Source organism: Salvia hispanica, chromosome 6 (assembly GCF_023119035.1).
Source record: "Salvia hispanica cultivar TCC Black 2014 chromosome 6, UniMelb_Shisp_WGS_1.0, whole genome shotgun sequence".
NCBI lineage: Eukaryota > Viridiplantae > Streptophyta > Magnoliopsida > Lamiales > Lamiaceae > Salvia > Salvia hispanica.
In genome coordinates, this window is record NC_062970.1 from 41,794,267 (window position 1) to 41,809,104 (window position 14,838).

The 14,838-nt window shown below is 39.6% G+C and overlaps 4 protein-coding genes across 5 annotated transcripts; 2 read left to right on the plus strand and 2 right to left on the minus strand.

Annotated features, from left to right (window-relative positions):
* The first annotated feature begins 1,106 nt into the window (after positions 1 to 1,106).
* Positions 1,107 to 2,258, plus strand: LOC125196646 (MYB-like transcription factor EOBII). The gene is made up of 3 exons (XM_048095242.1): positions 1,107 to 1,332; positions 1,485 to 1,614; positions 1,695 to 2,258. Exons 1-3 carry the CDS (start codon positions 1,179 to 1,181, stop codon positions 2,110 to 2,112), a joined length of 702 nt encoding a protein of 233 aa, XP_047951199.1. The 5' UTR covers positions 1,107 to 1,178; the 3' UTR covers positions 2,113 to 2,258.
* Positions 2,259 to 3,939: 1,681 nt separating this feature from the next.
* LOC125196645 (haloacid dehalogenase-like hydrolase domain-containing protein At2g33255) lies at positions 3,940 to 6,937 on the minus strand. The gene is made up of 5 exons (XM_048095241.1): positions 6,513 to 6,937; positions 5,449 to 5,491; positions 4,939 to 4,999; positions 4,596 to 4,730; positions 3,940 to 4,422 (listed from the first exon to the last, which is right to left on the minus strand). Exons 1-5 carry the CDS (start codon positions 6,838 to 6,840, stop codon positions 4,234 to 4,236), a joined length of 756 nt encoding a protein of 251 aa, XP_047951198.1. The 5' UTR covers positions 6,841 to 6,937; the 3' UTR covers positions 3,940 to 4,233.
* A 2,772-nt stretch (positions 6,938 to 9,709) lies between these two features.
* LOC125196642 (ammonium transporter 1 member 1-like) lies at positions 9,710 to 11,386 on the plus strand. The gene has a single exon (XM_048095238.1). It carries the CDS (start codon positions 9,806 to 9,808, stop codon positions 11,297 to 11,299), a length of 1,494 nt encoding a protein of 497 aa, XP_047951195.1. The 5' UTR covers positions 9,710 to 9,805; the 3' UTR covers positions 11,300 to 11,386.
* Positions 11,387 to 11,942: 556 nt separating this feature from the next.
* Positions 11,943 to 14,732, minus strand: LOC125196644. 2 transcript variants are annotated; one of them, XM_048095240.1, is made up of 3 exons: positions 13,665 to 14,732; positions 12,391 to 13,064; positions 11,943 to 12,318 (listed from the first exon to the last, which is right to left on the minus strand). In XM_048095240.1, exons 1-2 carry the CDS (start codon positions 13,947 to 13,949, stop codon positions 12,525 to 12,527), a joined length of 825 nt encoding a protein of 274 aa, XP_047951197.1. In that variant the 5' UTR covers positions 13,950 to 14,732; the 3' UTR covers positions 11,943 to 12,318; positions 12,391 to 12,524. The 2 variants fall into 2 exon arrangements, with proteins under 2 accessions (XP_047951197.1, XP_047951196.1); XM_048095239.1 differs by having other exon boundaries at positions 12,445 to 13,064; positions 13,665 to 14,731.
* Positions 14,733 to 14,838: the final 106 nt, after the last annotated feature.

Consider the following 14,838-nt stretch of genomic DNA (forward strand, 5'->3'; position numbering starts at 1 on the left):
CAATTTAATAAATAAACAAAAACACTCAATGTAATTAGATGATCAAGTCGTAAATTCTTGATAGAGATGCATCAACTACAGTACTAGGCACTTTTTTATACACTAAATTAATGAAGCACTGTCCGAAAAGCCATCATCCTAGTACACCTGTCGCCTAATGACGCAATTAGAGCGTAATTAAGTCAATAATTAATTCCCTCAATGCCCATAAATAGCATCAAACAAATCATATTTAATCAAAAGGATGGTGATTAGCTTGCATCTATCGCCTTAAGAAGTAAGCAAATTCAACACTTGGTCACATCCCATTGGCCACCTAGTGGTTTTCAACCTTAAAAAATTAGCCACCCACTTAATTTAATTTGATCTAGGAATAACAAGACAAGTGCTTTGTGTCTAGATGCACAAGCCCTTCGTTCTACGTGGCCAAATCCTAATGAAACTCACCACCTTTCTTGTCCAAACTTTAACATCAACATCATATTCATTTTGATTTTAGTTTATATTCTTCTGGAGTATCATACCATGTCACCTATGTCCTTAACAAATCTTTCTTTTTTCTATTTTTATGGCGTAAGAAGAATTTTGGATGCACTCAACAAAATCTCGTTCATATACAAAAGAAGTCATATTTCAAAACCAATTTTACTTGCTTAAATTAACTTGAGGTATATTGTAATGTTAGAGTGATGTTTATGGCTTTGAAAGTGTGCGTGCTTAGGTTTCTGCGATTAAATAAAAGGTTCGAGCCAAGAACGATGATCAATAAAGTACTACTCCATACTAAAGCAGTTCATAATAGAAACAACAACAAAAAAGTAACATAGAGACAGAAATAAAAGCTATGTCAACAACCACAGCAAAAGAAAAGCAATAGACGAACACAAGAAAACAGAAACAACGGCTTATGTAAGAAGCATCATGAAGGGTATTCAAGTATTTTCACCATGTTATTGAGGTGGGATAGAGTTGATCTTTAGATTGTGTGAAGAGGTGCGATTATACTGATTATGTGACAATGACATCAAATTTTGACTGAGGACCATAGTTTTTCCTCCCCTATATAAATATGCACCTTATGTCATGGAATTTTGAGGACAAGTAAGTAAGATATCTTACATAAAACAACTTATTACATAAACCCCCCCAACCACACTAATCATAGACTTAAGTTATACATGTCTTGGGGGGTAATGTCTCAACATATGGGGTGGGGTGCCACAGATGAGGGGTGGCGAAAGGGGCCATGGACTGCCGAAGAAGACAGACTCCTCATTGAGTATGTCAAATCCAACGGCGAAGGCCGTTGGAACAATGTGGCTAGGCTTGCAGGTACGTCCGAGCACCCATCCTTTTGTGTGCTCGGGTAACCTCTTCTTGAACTTTTTTGTACCAAAAACGACATAGGCCCGGTAAATTGTGCTAGCTAAAGCCCATTTTTTAGTGGAATCTTGTGATTGAATGGTTCATGTTTGATTTTGTAGGGCTAAAGAGGAATGGCAAGAGTTGTAGATTGAGATGGGTGAACTACTTGAGGCCTGATCTCAAGAGGGGCCAAATTACCCCTCAAGAAGAAAGGATCATTCTTGAATTACATGCTAGATGGGGCAACAGGTGCAATTTTTTAATTTCACCCTCACTTTCTTTATTAATAATAATTGTTCCAATTTTACTTATATTTTGAATGAATATAGATGGTCAACTATTGCCAGAAGCTTACCGGGAAGAACTGACAACGAAATAAAAAACTACTGGAGAACTCATTTCAAGAAAAAGTCCAAATCCTCCTCGGACAACGCAGAGAAGATGCGGGCACGTCTTTTGAGGAGGCAGCAGTTTCAACTTCAGCAGCAGCAACAACAACGACAACAACAGCAATATGAGCAGGATCAGATGGACATGAAAAGGATCATCGCAGCGCTGCTCGATGATCACGAGACGAGTACTCCCTCTGACCTGACCGCCTCCGACGAGCAAGGACTCTTGTACTCGGTGATTAGTAACTGCGCGACGTCGGCGCCGGAGGAGGAGGTGGTGTGGGATGGACTCTGGAACTTGGAAGGTGTCCATGGAAATTACGTGGCAGGCAAAGCAAATTTAGATTACTATTGAAATTTCCCCTTTTACCTAATTGATCAGTATTAAATACTGGTTTTTGATGTTTGTGCTACTACTGAAACAATTGAGAACCAAAGAAGGTTTTCAATTGGGAGATTATGATTTCTTCTTGCTTGAAGAAATTTATGTTTTGCAGCTAATAATTTGTCATGGTCTCTCCTAATATATACTCCTCTAGTTTGGACGTGGTAGCATGTCCAAATTTATGTTTTGTAGTAAACAACAGTTTTAAGCAGCCAAGCTGGATATATTTTAGTGCGTTTATGTCTCAATATTTTTATAGAGTTATATATACACAAACAAGTACTAATAAGTTATCTGAAAATGATTTTCGTTAAGATCAAAATCTTTATTAGTATACTGGAGTAGTAATATGCAGCTATAACAAAAAAAAGGGGGGAGAAAAGAAGAAATTTATATTATAATATGTCCTTTTTAGACATATAATAATAGTAAAATGTTCTAGAATATTAAAGACAGTGTTTAAAAGATGAATCAACATCTTTTGTTTGGTGAAATGCTTTAGCGAAGTGTTTGCTGATCCTGATCTGTAAGATTTATATAGTACTTAAATAAGTACGGAGTATTTGAGATTTGAGAATGTTGTCAAATGCTACCTCTGCCGTGAATAAGAGTCTCATTTTTCCATTTTGATTCATCTGCGAATAGGAGTCCTGGTTTATAAGTATCATAGATTGTAAAAAAAAGTCTCATATTTCACCAACTCATCATATTCTACTAACTTTTTTCTACCCACTTTTCTTAACCATTCTTAAAACTTATGTCAGAAAGAAATGAGACACATATTCACATACGGATGAAGTAAATTAGAACTGATAATCAAATCGCCAAGAATTATATTAGGAAATGATTCAAAAAAGAAAAATTTCTTTAAGTTTTATGAAAAAATAATTAGAAATTGTATGATTTCATCCCGTAAGATGATAGATAATAAATTGGATTTGTAATCATGGACGCAAGGAGTAGTTACTAGTTACTACATATCATAATCTGATTCGCCAGGGCCCCAACAAATTGAGGGCCAATAACAAAGCTATACGAACTTTGTGTTTTTATGAGAATTTCATTAAACTACAACATTCTTATTTTAATTTTTAATGCTTCCTTTGTTCCCTATTAATTGTTCACTTTTGCAATTTATGTCTCTATTAATTATCCAATTTCACATCTTATCATAAATAATACTCCCTTCGTCCGATTTTAAGTGACACATTTTCGTTTTTGAGATGTCCCGCTCTAAATAACACATTTCTAAAAATGACAACATCACTCTCTCTTCCTTTATTATCTCCATTTAACTCAGAAAATAATAGTACTACATAAAATCTCATGCCGAAAAGGAAATACCCCACTTAGATTGGGACAGAGGGAGTAACTAGGTCTCACATTCTACTAAATTATTTCACTAACATTTTATTATTCTAAAACTTCTAAGTTAAACTTATTTTCTACTAACGTTTTTAAGCCATTTTCTTAATACCCATGCTGGAATCAAAGTCAATAATTATCGGAGACGGAGGAAGTACATGGGAGCAATGAGTGATTTAATTCCGAAACCAAAAAGTATCGTGGTATTATCTTACAACTTTTACATTTTCTTTAAAATTTTATTTTAATTTCTAAATCACATACTTAGATGCACATTTTTGTGGCAATCAAAAGGCACCAAATGGCCTAACTTATCACATACTCACAAAATATTTACGTCTTGAAAGTTGAGTGTGAATGTGTGATGGACTCTTCCATACAAAACCGAAAACAACAAATCAAACTACAAAATAAAAAACAAATCAATCAAAGTAGTCCAGAAATTAACTGAATAATCCACACACACATCTACAGAGGTTATGGTACAAATCACATAATGTTTTGGGTCCTCCATCAAGCAAGAAAAAAAATGATGTTTCAAGTTCAAGAAGCCTTCTCTACAATCTAAGTTATTCAGTTTGAAAGCGAACATATCGTTCCCTTAAAAACGCGCCTCTTGTTAATTATCCTACTACCACAAACATTTAGTAGCCATGATACATCATTACAAGACAACTACAGAAATTTAAAGCTTACAGAAATGCTGACTTCCCATTGTGAGCGTCTTCAATTGTGAACCATCGAGTTGGGCTCACAAGTAAGGTTGAAATTGTTTTCCAGAATAGTACGTAGTTCAGAAAGAGAAGACACTTTGTAATCTGGCTTGAATTCGACATCTTGGAATTCAGGGGCATCATACCTTCCCGTTTCATCGAGCAAGCATGCAAAAGCTCCGGCTCTTTTCCCACAGGCCACCTGAAAAGGATGAAAACAAGATCTTACAGTGATAAAAGACAGCAAGATCAACTATGTGAACAGACTTAATGTATCTACTGTCACAAATTCTTACGAGCATTCAACCAAGGAAAAGGAAAAGGGTTTAATTGCCTCTATACGAGGAAGGCTTCTCATCAAGAAAGTGAACTTACGTCATCCTTGAGACTATCCCCAACCATCATAACCTCATCAGGTTCCATATTCCAAATTGAACATATATGTAGAAGTGGAGCAGGGTCCGGTTTGTAAGGCCGATACTCCCTGCTTAATGCAGGGGAAAATGACATCTGAAACAAAAAGAAAAGAAGGAGATTTGAACAGAAATTTCAAAACTAGACTCCATTGGTCAATCTTGACCCAACTCATGAGTGCCACTTATAAATAACTCGTGTATGGAAAAATTGTACAAAAACGAAGTATTAAAGTCAGTATAAAGACAATAGTTAAACATGATAATGAAGAAATTAGCATCATCTAAACCATTTTGAAGCTTACCCCAAACCGTTTGTGGAATATATCAACTGCATCCTTCACATTTCTTGTGATTAATCCTCTCCTGAAAATAAAAACTACCAATGAAGTCAATATTCACATCATTGGTGTGTACTATGGATTAAACCTTTCAAGTCTCCATTGTATTCAGCATATACACACTGAAGCACATAAATTAGAGAACAATTTAATTTTCTTTTATGGTCAAATGCGTTTGCTGAGTTCTTCTCACTAATTATTGATATTATATCTTTACATAATGTTGATAAAAACTTTCCTACTACTCCAATACACCAATACACCAGCCATAATAGGAAGAGCAAGAGATGAAATGAGAGTGAAATGAGTACAAGATAGAATATGAGGTCAGCAACAAAATATAGACACAAAATTTTCTTATACTGCTTTTGCAGACATAAAACAGTACATTATCCAAACAAATATACTACACCAATACACCAGCCATAATAACCACAACTTAGTATGTATGAACTATGAACTAAAAAAAATTACCTAATATTCTTTGAGTTGAGAAATTCACAAAGTTCCGATGCACCTGCAGCAATACTCAACTCTTCAATCAAAGCAAAATATACAACCAAACCTTAAGACCTTGCCTATCAAATTTACAAAACATCAAAAATCAGATTCAGAAGTAGGATCCATATAGAACAAAGAGGGAATGCTGACAAAAAGATTCAACTATATGTTTTAGTCCCCTGATCCATACAAGAGCAATCTAATGAAGCACCAGACAATGTCATTCACTCATTCTACACTTTGAGCAACTGAGAGAGCATGGAGAACCCCTCATTTTTGGGAATTCACATTAATCCTAAACATTTAATTTTTCATACATGAATGAGAGTGTTTAGGCATCAGTTGTAGATCCTCCTTTCATCTAAAATCACATGGTGAAAGGCGATAAATTATCTTATGGCAGTATCTCCTTCACCAAACTTTTTGGTTTATAGCACAATGTTGTTCAGCTACAATCACATGGTGAAAGGTGACAAGTTATCTTATGATAGTATCTCCTTCACCAAACTTCTTGGATAACAGCAGCATGCCGTACAAAATATGGAAACCGCTAAAAACACGAATCAAACACGGTTTTTAGGTTTTGAAGCAAAATTAAAGTTGCAAGGTTTGGTAGCTATGGTTGTGATTCATTAAGATGCTCAACTTGAAGTTCTGGGCACGGGAGTTGAATGTTACAGAAAGCTCTATACTAGATGAATTATGCATTGGCTGATTGACTCTATTGCAAGAATAACACGTCGCAAAATCGGAAACGAGCTTAAGCAACTAGGACCACCTAACAAGATTAGAAACAACAGCCAGAAAATGAGCTTGAAACACACAATTATTCAATGGCTTCACTTTCAGTTTCAACCCGCAGCCACAAAATGCAAACTTGGGACAATCCAACGCACCGGCGAGCCCTAATTTTCAATCTACTTTGAATCATTTACATCATATCGTCAATTAATTAAGAATACCATCTTGATTCAAATTGGTAGCTATATCAGGAAATCAAGCAAATTAAGAAATTGGGGGAAATGAGAAAGCCAAACCGGGCATAATTTGGAGCTTATCCGACCCCTGTTTCTCAAAATCGGCAATAATCTCGTAGGCCCTCTTCTGCTTATCGGGTCTCCAGGTCTCAATGTGGTGCAAAATATCGATGCCGGAGGGGCTCTGGGACTTGATCCTGAGGTACTCTTGTTCGCCGAGGACGGCTCTGTACATGGCGGGGAAGTCGATGACGGGGACGGTTAGGGTTCCGTCCATGTCGAAGACGACGCCTCGCAGTTTGGGGGGGAGGGAGGAGGTGGTCATTGACGAGAATGCCCTGGCGGGGTTGAGGAAGAGGAGAGGTCGGGAGCAGAGGAGGAGTGGCATAACATATGGAATGGAGCTGCCCGATTATGGCGGACGGATGATTCAATGGACTGCACTCACCCACCGACGCCACCGTCCAATTTTCTCCCACTAAAATCATTTTTTTTGTTTTTTTATTCTATTTTCCGAATTTTTTACACATTAACACATAGCAGATTAGCAGTCCATACTCCATACATTTCAATTAGGGCAATTTTCATATATTTTCAAGGGTAGATATTTTTCGTAGACAATTTGTGGATTTCGGCATTTTTAGTTAAGAAAACGAATAGTGAATGACTGGATGTGGTTTAAGTTAATAAAGGTGGCGTTCGGTTGCCGTGATTACCGTAATTAATAATTATGAGACTATCCATCTAGAATTAAGTTATGGGATTATTTTAATTGAAGGAGGAAGACTATGACTAATTATCATGAGACTATCCATCTAGGATTAAGTTGTAGGGTTCAATCTTATGAACCAAACATGATACATATTTAATCATGGGATTTAATCTTGGCAACCGAACACCCCCAAAGTGTATTAACAAGAATTGGATTATATAGAAAATATGGGATTCTTTTGAAAGTAAAAATGTATTTTTTACTTCATTTCTTTAATTTATCTTTTCATTTATTTACCATACTAAGTTATGTAGTACTACATCCATTCCACGTTAGGATGAGTATCGTTTTCCATTTTAGTCTATCTTCATTAGGAGTCTCTATTTACTTATTCAATAAATATTAGTATGCCCCACATTCTATTCACATTTTAAACGGTACTCACATTCTACTATCTTCTTTTATCAATTACCTTCTTTGTCTCCGAGTCATTGTTACTCTTTTCCATTTCGATTCGTCCCTTAATAATTGTTACACTTCATTTTTACTATAAATGGTAAGTAGGTCTCTTATTCCACTAACTCATTTCACTCACATTTTATTATAAAATCAATATAAAAAAGTGGGTTCTACTTTCACATTCCACTAACTTTTTCAACCAATTTTCCTTTATACTACCTCTGTCCCTCGAAAATTTGATACAGCTTTACTATTTCGATCTGTCCCTGAAAATTTGATACACTTCACTTTTACCATTTTTGGTAGTGGACCCCATATCCCACTAACTCATTCCTACTCACATTTTATTATAAAACTAAGGGCAAACTGCCTTAAAAGTCATGAACTTTTGCCAAATTCCGATTTTTCCCACGAACTAAAAAATTGGCGTATAATGTCACGAACTTTATAATCGTTCGTCGTTTTCCCATGACGAGTTTTCCGACTATAATGCTAGCTGACGCGTCTTTTTCAGCTGATGTGGCTGCTAAGTGTGTGTTGAATGGATGACGTGAATGACAAATTTTAAGTTGACTTTGCCATATCATCCCCCACCACTCTTCCTCCTCTTCATCTTCCACCAAACTCTCCGGCCTCCTCCCTTGCCACCACCTCCACCTAGCCCTCCACCACCAGAACCTCCCCCAAGTCCACCACCAGCTATAGCCCCCGCCATTTCCTTTTAACTATATATTGATGTGTTTTTTATGCTCCAATAAAAGCTTCGATTCTGTTTATAAATTTGCCTTCTACTCGACCTTTCCTTTTTCCGACCCCCTCTTTCCCGTTTCTCACTTTCTTCAAATTCCGGCAGCGGAGCTTCCTCCACCGGCGACAGAGGCGGCTTCAGAGTTGGGATTCATCAAACCCAAATCTTAATCTTTGTAAAATCTCCTGCTCGATCTCTCCCCCCTCTCAAAGCTGCACCCTCGCTCACCACCCTCTTCACAACCTCCTTCGGCAGCGCCGCCGCTACCAGTTCTACCGGAAAATTTTTACCACCACAATGGGCTACACATAATACGACGTCGTTTTAGCTGTAGAAAACGACATCATTTTAAGAATTTCCGGCGATCTCCACGTCATCTTTCAGGCTTGCCACGTAAGCTAGTTTTCAACCGGGAAACTACAGGGTCGGGTCAAATGGGAAATACCAGCAACCCGGTAAAGTTCGTGACATTATACGCCAATTTTTTAGTTCGTTGGAAAAACCGGAATTTGGCAAAAGTTCATGACTTTTAAGGCAGTTTGCCCTAAAACTAATACTTTAAAAGTAGGAAGTATATCCCATCAACTTTTTCAACTCACTTTCCATTACATTTCTTAAAACCCGTGTCGGGTCAAAGTATAGCAAATTTTGGAGGACGGATATAGTATTTCTTAAAATCTATACCCAGTCAAGAGTGACAATTAATTGACGACGGAGAGAGTACTATATATTTTTAAGTTTAAAAAATTTGTGGTGAACTAATTTGAGACTACTACTAATATAGAAAGGAGGGTGTATATAAAAAAATGGAGGAAATTCAATTCCGTGAATTCCGCAACGATAATTCTCCAAAATTTGTTCTCGTACTAGTTAAAGAGAAACCACCCATTATATTCAAGAAGATAGAAGAAATGTTGCTGACCACAGAAGAATCTTGGCTTATGTGATGTGATCCTAATCAAATCCCACCTTATTTTCCGCACGTGCCATAAATAACAGCAGTCGTATATTCCCATGAATCAAGATTCGATTCTAGGAGTACTAGGATTCTTTCAATCAGAAATTGATACTCTCAACTATACTTCCATATATGACTCAATCGATAAATTACATCTAATTACATTCAATTTCCCAAAACCTCAATTGATACTTTCCCTACTAAAATTCATACCATCTTTAAGTAGGAAGATAAATCATGAATTGCATGAATTAAAAAATTGAAATATTTTCAATTTATAGCTTCAAACACAAAATAAAATTCATTCAATAAGGTCACGGGTCCATCTAAATCACTACTACATATGGGCTAAAAATGATTCTTAATATTTATCAGCAGATGTAATTAATATAATCACTCCTATAAATCTAGTTACCAGCCCCAATTTTCCATCAAATTTTCTTGTACATTAATTTCTCCGAATCGGAATTCAATCCATGGCTTCATTAGACTGCTCAGCCGCCCAGCTGGCGCCGTTCCTCGGCACCAACGCCACAAACGCCGCCGCCGCGGCGGACTACATCTGCCGCCAGTTCTCCGCCGTGTCGGACAGATTCACGGACACCTCCTACGCCGTGGACTCCACTTACCTCCTCTTCTCCGCGTACCTCGTCTTCTCCATGCAGCTCGGCTTCGCCATGCTCTGCGCCGGCTCCGTCCGCGCCAAGAACACCATGAACATCATGCTCACCAACGTCCTCGACGCAGCCGCCGGCGGCATCTTCTACTACCTCTTCGGCTTCGCCTTCGCCTTCGGCTCCCCCTCCAACGGCTTCATCGGCCGCCACTTCTTCGGCCTCAAAGAAATCCCCTCCCCCCTCTTCGACTACAGCCACTTCCTCTACCAATGGGCCTTCGCCATCGCCGCCGCCGGCATCACCAGCGGCTCCATCGCCGAGAGAACTCAGTTCGTCGCTTACTTGATCTACTCCTCCTTCCTCACCGGCTTTGTTTACCCTGTTGTTTCCCATTGGTTTTGGTCCGCCGACGGCTGGGCCAGCGCCGCCAACCCCGGCCGCCTCCTCTTCGGATCCGGCGTCATCGACTTTGCCGGCTCCGGCGTGGTCCACATGGTCGGCGGCATCGCGGGTTTTTACGGAGCAATAGTCGAAGGCCCAAGAATCGGGAGATTTGACCACTCTGGCCGTGCTGTGGCCCTGCGGGGCCACAGCGCGTCCCTGGTGGTATTAGGCACTTTCCTATTATGGTTCGGGTGGTACGGGTTCAATCCCGGGTCATTTCTCAAAATCCTCACCCCGTACCCGGGCGGCGGATACTACGGCCAGTGGTCCGCCATCGGGCGGACGGCGGTCACCACTACTCTGGCCGGATGCTCCGCCGCCCTCACGACATTATTCGTGAGGCGGCTGGTGTCCGGCCACTGGAACGTGACAGACGTCTGCAACGGGCTATTGGGTGGGTTCGCAGCCATCACGGCCGGGTGCTCCGTGGTGGAGCCCTGGGCCGCGCTGATATGCGGGTTCGTGGCCGCGCTCGTGCTCGTTGGGTGGAACCTGGCTGCAGAGCGGGCCAAGTACGACGACCCGTTGGAGGCGGCCCAGCTGCATGGTGGGTGCGGCGCGTGGGGAGTGATATTCACGGCGCTGTTCGCGACGGAAGAGTACGTGAACGAGGTGTACCCGGGGCGGGCGGGTCGGCCGTTCGGGTTGTTTATGGGAGGCGGGTGGCGGCTGCTAGCGGCCCATTTGGTTCAGATTGTGGTGATTGTCGGGTGGGTCAGTGTTACCATGGGCCCTTTGTTTTACGGATTGCATAAGCTTAAGCTTCTTCGGATCTCGCCCGAAGACGAGATGGCGGGTATGGATCTGACCCGACATGGTGGGTTCGCTTACGTGTATGAGGATGATTCGCGGGATAATGGCGTGCGAAATGGTAGGGCGGAATCATTTCCAGCAATGGCTACAATTTAGTTTATTTTATTTTAAGTATAGTTATTATCAAGAATCATGAACTTATATGAATATTTGTGATTGATATGTTGATTAACTTTTTGTGCATTCTTTTTCTAAAGTATTTACAGTCTGTGGTTCGATTAGATTGGCGTTGCTATAGGATTATAGGCTTTGCTTCGTTACTTTGTTAGTGGTGAAGATAGTGTGAGAACGGACTATATTGATTATGTTTCGTATGTTTTCTTTTTGATTAGTATGATTTCGTAACACAGGAAATTTCCAATGACAAGATGTTTATGTAAGCCACCTTCATATATGATTCGCGAAATTCTTTCTTCAATATTTGTGAATTTGAATTGTGTGGTCTGTGGAGCATTCTCGAAATCTAACAAAGAAAATACAAACGGCTATCAAGTTTCATCTTTTATATATAGTCTGAAACTATACATATCGACCGTTGATTTATAAATTAGTCCTTATACTACCACAACTACTACTACTAAATTTAAAAATGGGAAATACTTACGTTAACTGGTTTGCAACTTGAAGAAGATTTGGCTCTATCCCTAACCATATATCACGGGAAGACTACCCACCCCTCTCTCTGAAAGGGAGGAAAGAATCTCGTGATCTTTAGAGAATGACAAATAACAAAGGTTGATTGAGCTCAAATTAAAATATCAACATATTGGCTGTGAATTTGCTCACATTTACTAATATATACTTTCATCCTTTATGTTCTATAAAGAATTCATACTTTTGTGTGTACATGTACAAAAGCATGTGATGAGATTGTAAGACAACTTACACAGTACTCATAATCCATAAAAGTGACATCTCATACTATGCAAATACATGCTAATATGTTGCTCTATATATCTCCATGTCAATTACCAAACAACTAAAATGGTCAGTCATCAAGAAAGTGTGAAGTTGAGAGCAAAATCTGGGAAAACAACTTACTTTGGCTATAAAACATCACAAACGGTGGTGCTGCGGGCGCGATCCTTGCCTGACTCCATCATGGAGGAACCAACCTAGGCAAAAGACGCGTGATGCAATGCACAAGAATACAATAAGTATGCTTCCAAGGTAATAGAGATGAGTACCGTGTGTGAGTAATCATCCAAATTCAGATTGAAACTACACCACAATTCACCAACCTTTCTGCATAATGTGATCTGAAGATTTCCATTTTCTTGGCTGGGATCGAGCAACAGACGGTGAAGCAAACTAGCCTCGACTATAGCATCTTAGTCCATGAGCTCAAAAATGGGAAAACAGATATCAGCAACCTCAGCAACAAAGGCCCATCACTCTCCCTCAATTTCCTTTTCCTGCCCTTCTTTGCAGACGTACCTCGTGGCCCACTCGTTTTTCTCGGTTCCCTTCTGGGAGAGCCTACATTATAATCCATCACCGAATCTAGTTCATCCCATCCACCAAAATCGGCTGCAGTTTTCCTACTTGTAGTAAAATCATCTTTGGAACCCCATGACTGATATCCGTTCTGTTTCATCTGTGGCCCTTGGTTGTAAGTGTATTCAGATGATTCCACCGAACCAGCATCTCTTGAGCTATAGAAGCGTGACCTTTGCTTCTTCTTCGCCTTGTCTTTACGCTTTGGCTTGTCCTTTCCCCGGTTCTGGAACCTGTTTATGGCAAATGCAAAAGTTGACTGTCCAATTGGCAGAGCTAATGCCAGAAGAAACGCTTTTAGACCATTCGCTAGCAGCAGCGACAACAAAATAGGTGGAAGCATCCAACCATACGATCCAAACACCTGCATATAACCAAAATGGTTAGCCATGAGGTATGACTAAAGAATATCTCATAAGCCCCAAATTAAAACTGTAAGAATGGAGACGTGAGTTGGAGATTCAACATCAGCATAGAATGACTACAAAACTGTAAATGCAGTAGGTTCATGTGTTTATTGCTTACATTCAAATTAATCAATGATGAATACACATTGTTTTTTGTAGAGAGAATAAATGCAGGGACGCATGGAGTTACTCCCACAGGCATCAGCAAGTTCTCGATTCACATTTGTAAAACTATCCCCAAAATGGATCCACACAACAAAGTCGAAATATGATTTAGGGCTTTTCAATCCCTTTTTTACAATCAGTAACAAAATCAGAGTATCAACAATTTCACACATATCAATTCAAGCAAGCCTAACTAATGAAGGCAATTCCTCTAACTCCAGATGCAGTGCCTCAATTATCGAAATTTGTTGGTGATTAACTAATATCGCCTGGCTCAAAGTTAGGTTCGATCGATTACGTTAATTCGCAATCTAAATTAATATATTCTCTATTAATTGCAATTGAAATCATAGCAAAAAACTGAAAATAATTAGTACAAACTTGAAGATCACCTTTAATATCCAGATGCTATCGATGTAATCATCAAGAGCTGCAGTCCACTCCTCGTCGAAATCCTCAATTTCGTCGGCAGCATAGTATTCAGCGTTGGAGTCCCAACGGCGACACTGGCAGATATGAAGCGGCCATTGCCGAAGGAGGAGAAACCGGTGATCGGAGACAGAAAGTGGGCGGCAATGGAGAATGATACCGGAGATTGGAGCATGTAGGAAAACAGAAGCACGGTGAGAGGGAAACGGAGGCGCGTGGAGATGAAGCGCCACCTCTATCACCGCCATTGCCACAGGCTCCCTTATCTGCTAGCAGTGGAAGAGCGCCAATCCATACAACAGTTTTTTTGTTTTTTTATTTTATTTTTAATTGTATTTTTTATCAATGGAACTACAGTAATTATTTTTGGATTAGTAAAACACAGTTTAATTTCTCGCACAAATTTTGAAAGTGATACTAGTAAATATTATTATAAATTTGTCATAACTAATTTAGTGTAGAAGGGTCCGGCCCAGGTCCATAACTAAAGGCCCGTCTCTGTTGTAGCCCGTATAAATAAGCCCAGTCGTCACATCAAATCAAAGCTTCAAGCGGAGAAATAAATATCGCAACCAAACGACAGGGCGAGGCACGATGAAGACGGTGGCGATGGATTACTTCGGGGAGGCGGAGGAGCAGAGCGGCGGTGTCTCGGTGGCGATGGACGTCGACGACGTCGATTCATCATTGGATCTCTTCGGCGAGGGGCCGATTCTGGACCTCCACCGCCTTGCCGATGCGGATTTCTACAACTCCTTCCAGGACGATTTCGACGACGAAGACATCAACTAGTATTTCTCTTCTTTTTTTGATTTTGTCGCCTTTATATTTGCTGGAAGTATGCATCGGTTGAATACTTGTATTCGATCTTCAAATCTATTGTTACTTGTACGACCAGCAGCTGTCCTCTTTTTTAATGGTGAAATTTGGTTGATCTTCAAATCGTACACCAGCCGGCCTCTTGTTTGATTATGAAATTTTAGTTGATCTTTAAATCTGTTCTTTTGATTGATCGATGCTTCTGGATTTTAGCAGAAACCCTAATTTTGCAATTCGGTTTCTTTAGCCTTTAGTACCAAAGTAAAATTCAATAAGTAATAAATATGTAGATACAACATGCTTCTACGTTAACACAGT

Coding starts and splice junctions, on each gene's coding strand:
- LOC125196645 (XM_048095241.1), bottom strand. CDS start 6,840: ATGCCACTCCTCCTCTGCTCCCGACCTCTCCTCTTCCTCAACCCCGCC. Junction 4,731..4,938: donor TATTCCACAAACGGTTTGGG/GTAAGCTTCAAA, acceptor TTTTTGTTTCAG/ATGTCATTTTCCCCTGCATT. Junction 4,423..4,595: donor GGGATAGTCTCAAGGATGAC/GTAAGTTCACTT, acceptor CATCCTTTTCAG/GTGGCCTGTGGGAAAAGAGC.
- LOC125196644 (XM_048095240.1), bottom strand. CDS start 13,949: ATGGCGGTGATAGAGGTGGCGCTTCATCTCCACGCGCCTCCGTTTCCC. Junction 13,065..13,664: donor ATAGCATCTGGATATTAAAG/GTGATCTTCAAG, acceptor GGTTATATGCAG/GTGTTTGGATCGTATGGTTG.
- LOC125196642 (XM_048095238.1), top strand. CDS start 9,806: ATGGCTTCATTAGACTGCTCAGCCGCCCAGCTGGCGCCGTTCCTCGGC.
- LOC125196646 (XM_048095242.1), top strand. CDS start 1,179: ATGTCTTGGGGGGTAATGTCTCAACATATGGGGTGGGGTGCCACAGAT. Junction 1,333..1,484: donor CAATGTGGCTAGGCTTGCAG/GTACGTCCGAGC, acceptor TTGATTTTGTAG/GGCTAAAGAGGAATGGCAAG. Junction 1,615..1,694: donor CATGCTAGATGGGGCAACAG/GTGCAATTTTTT, acceptor GAATGAATATAG/ATGGTCAACTATTGCCAGAA.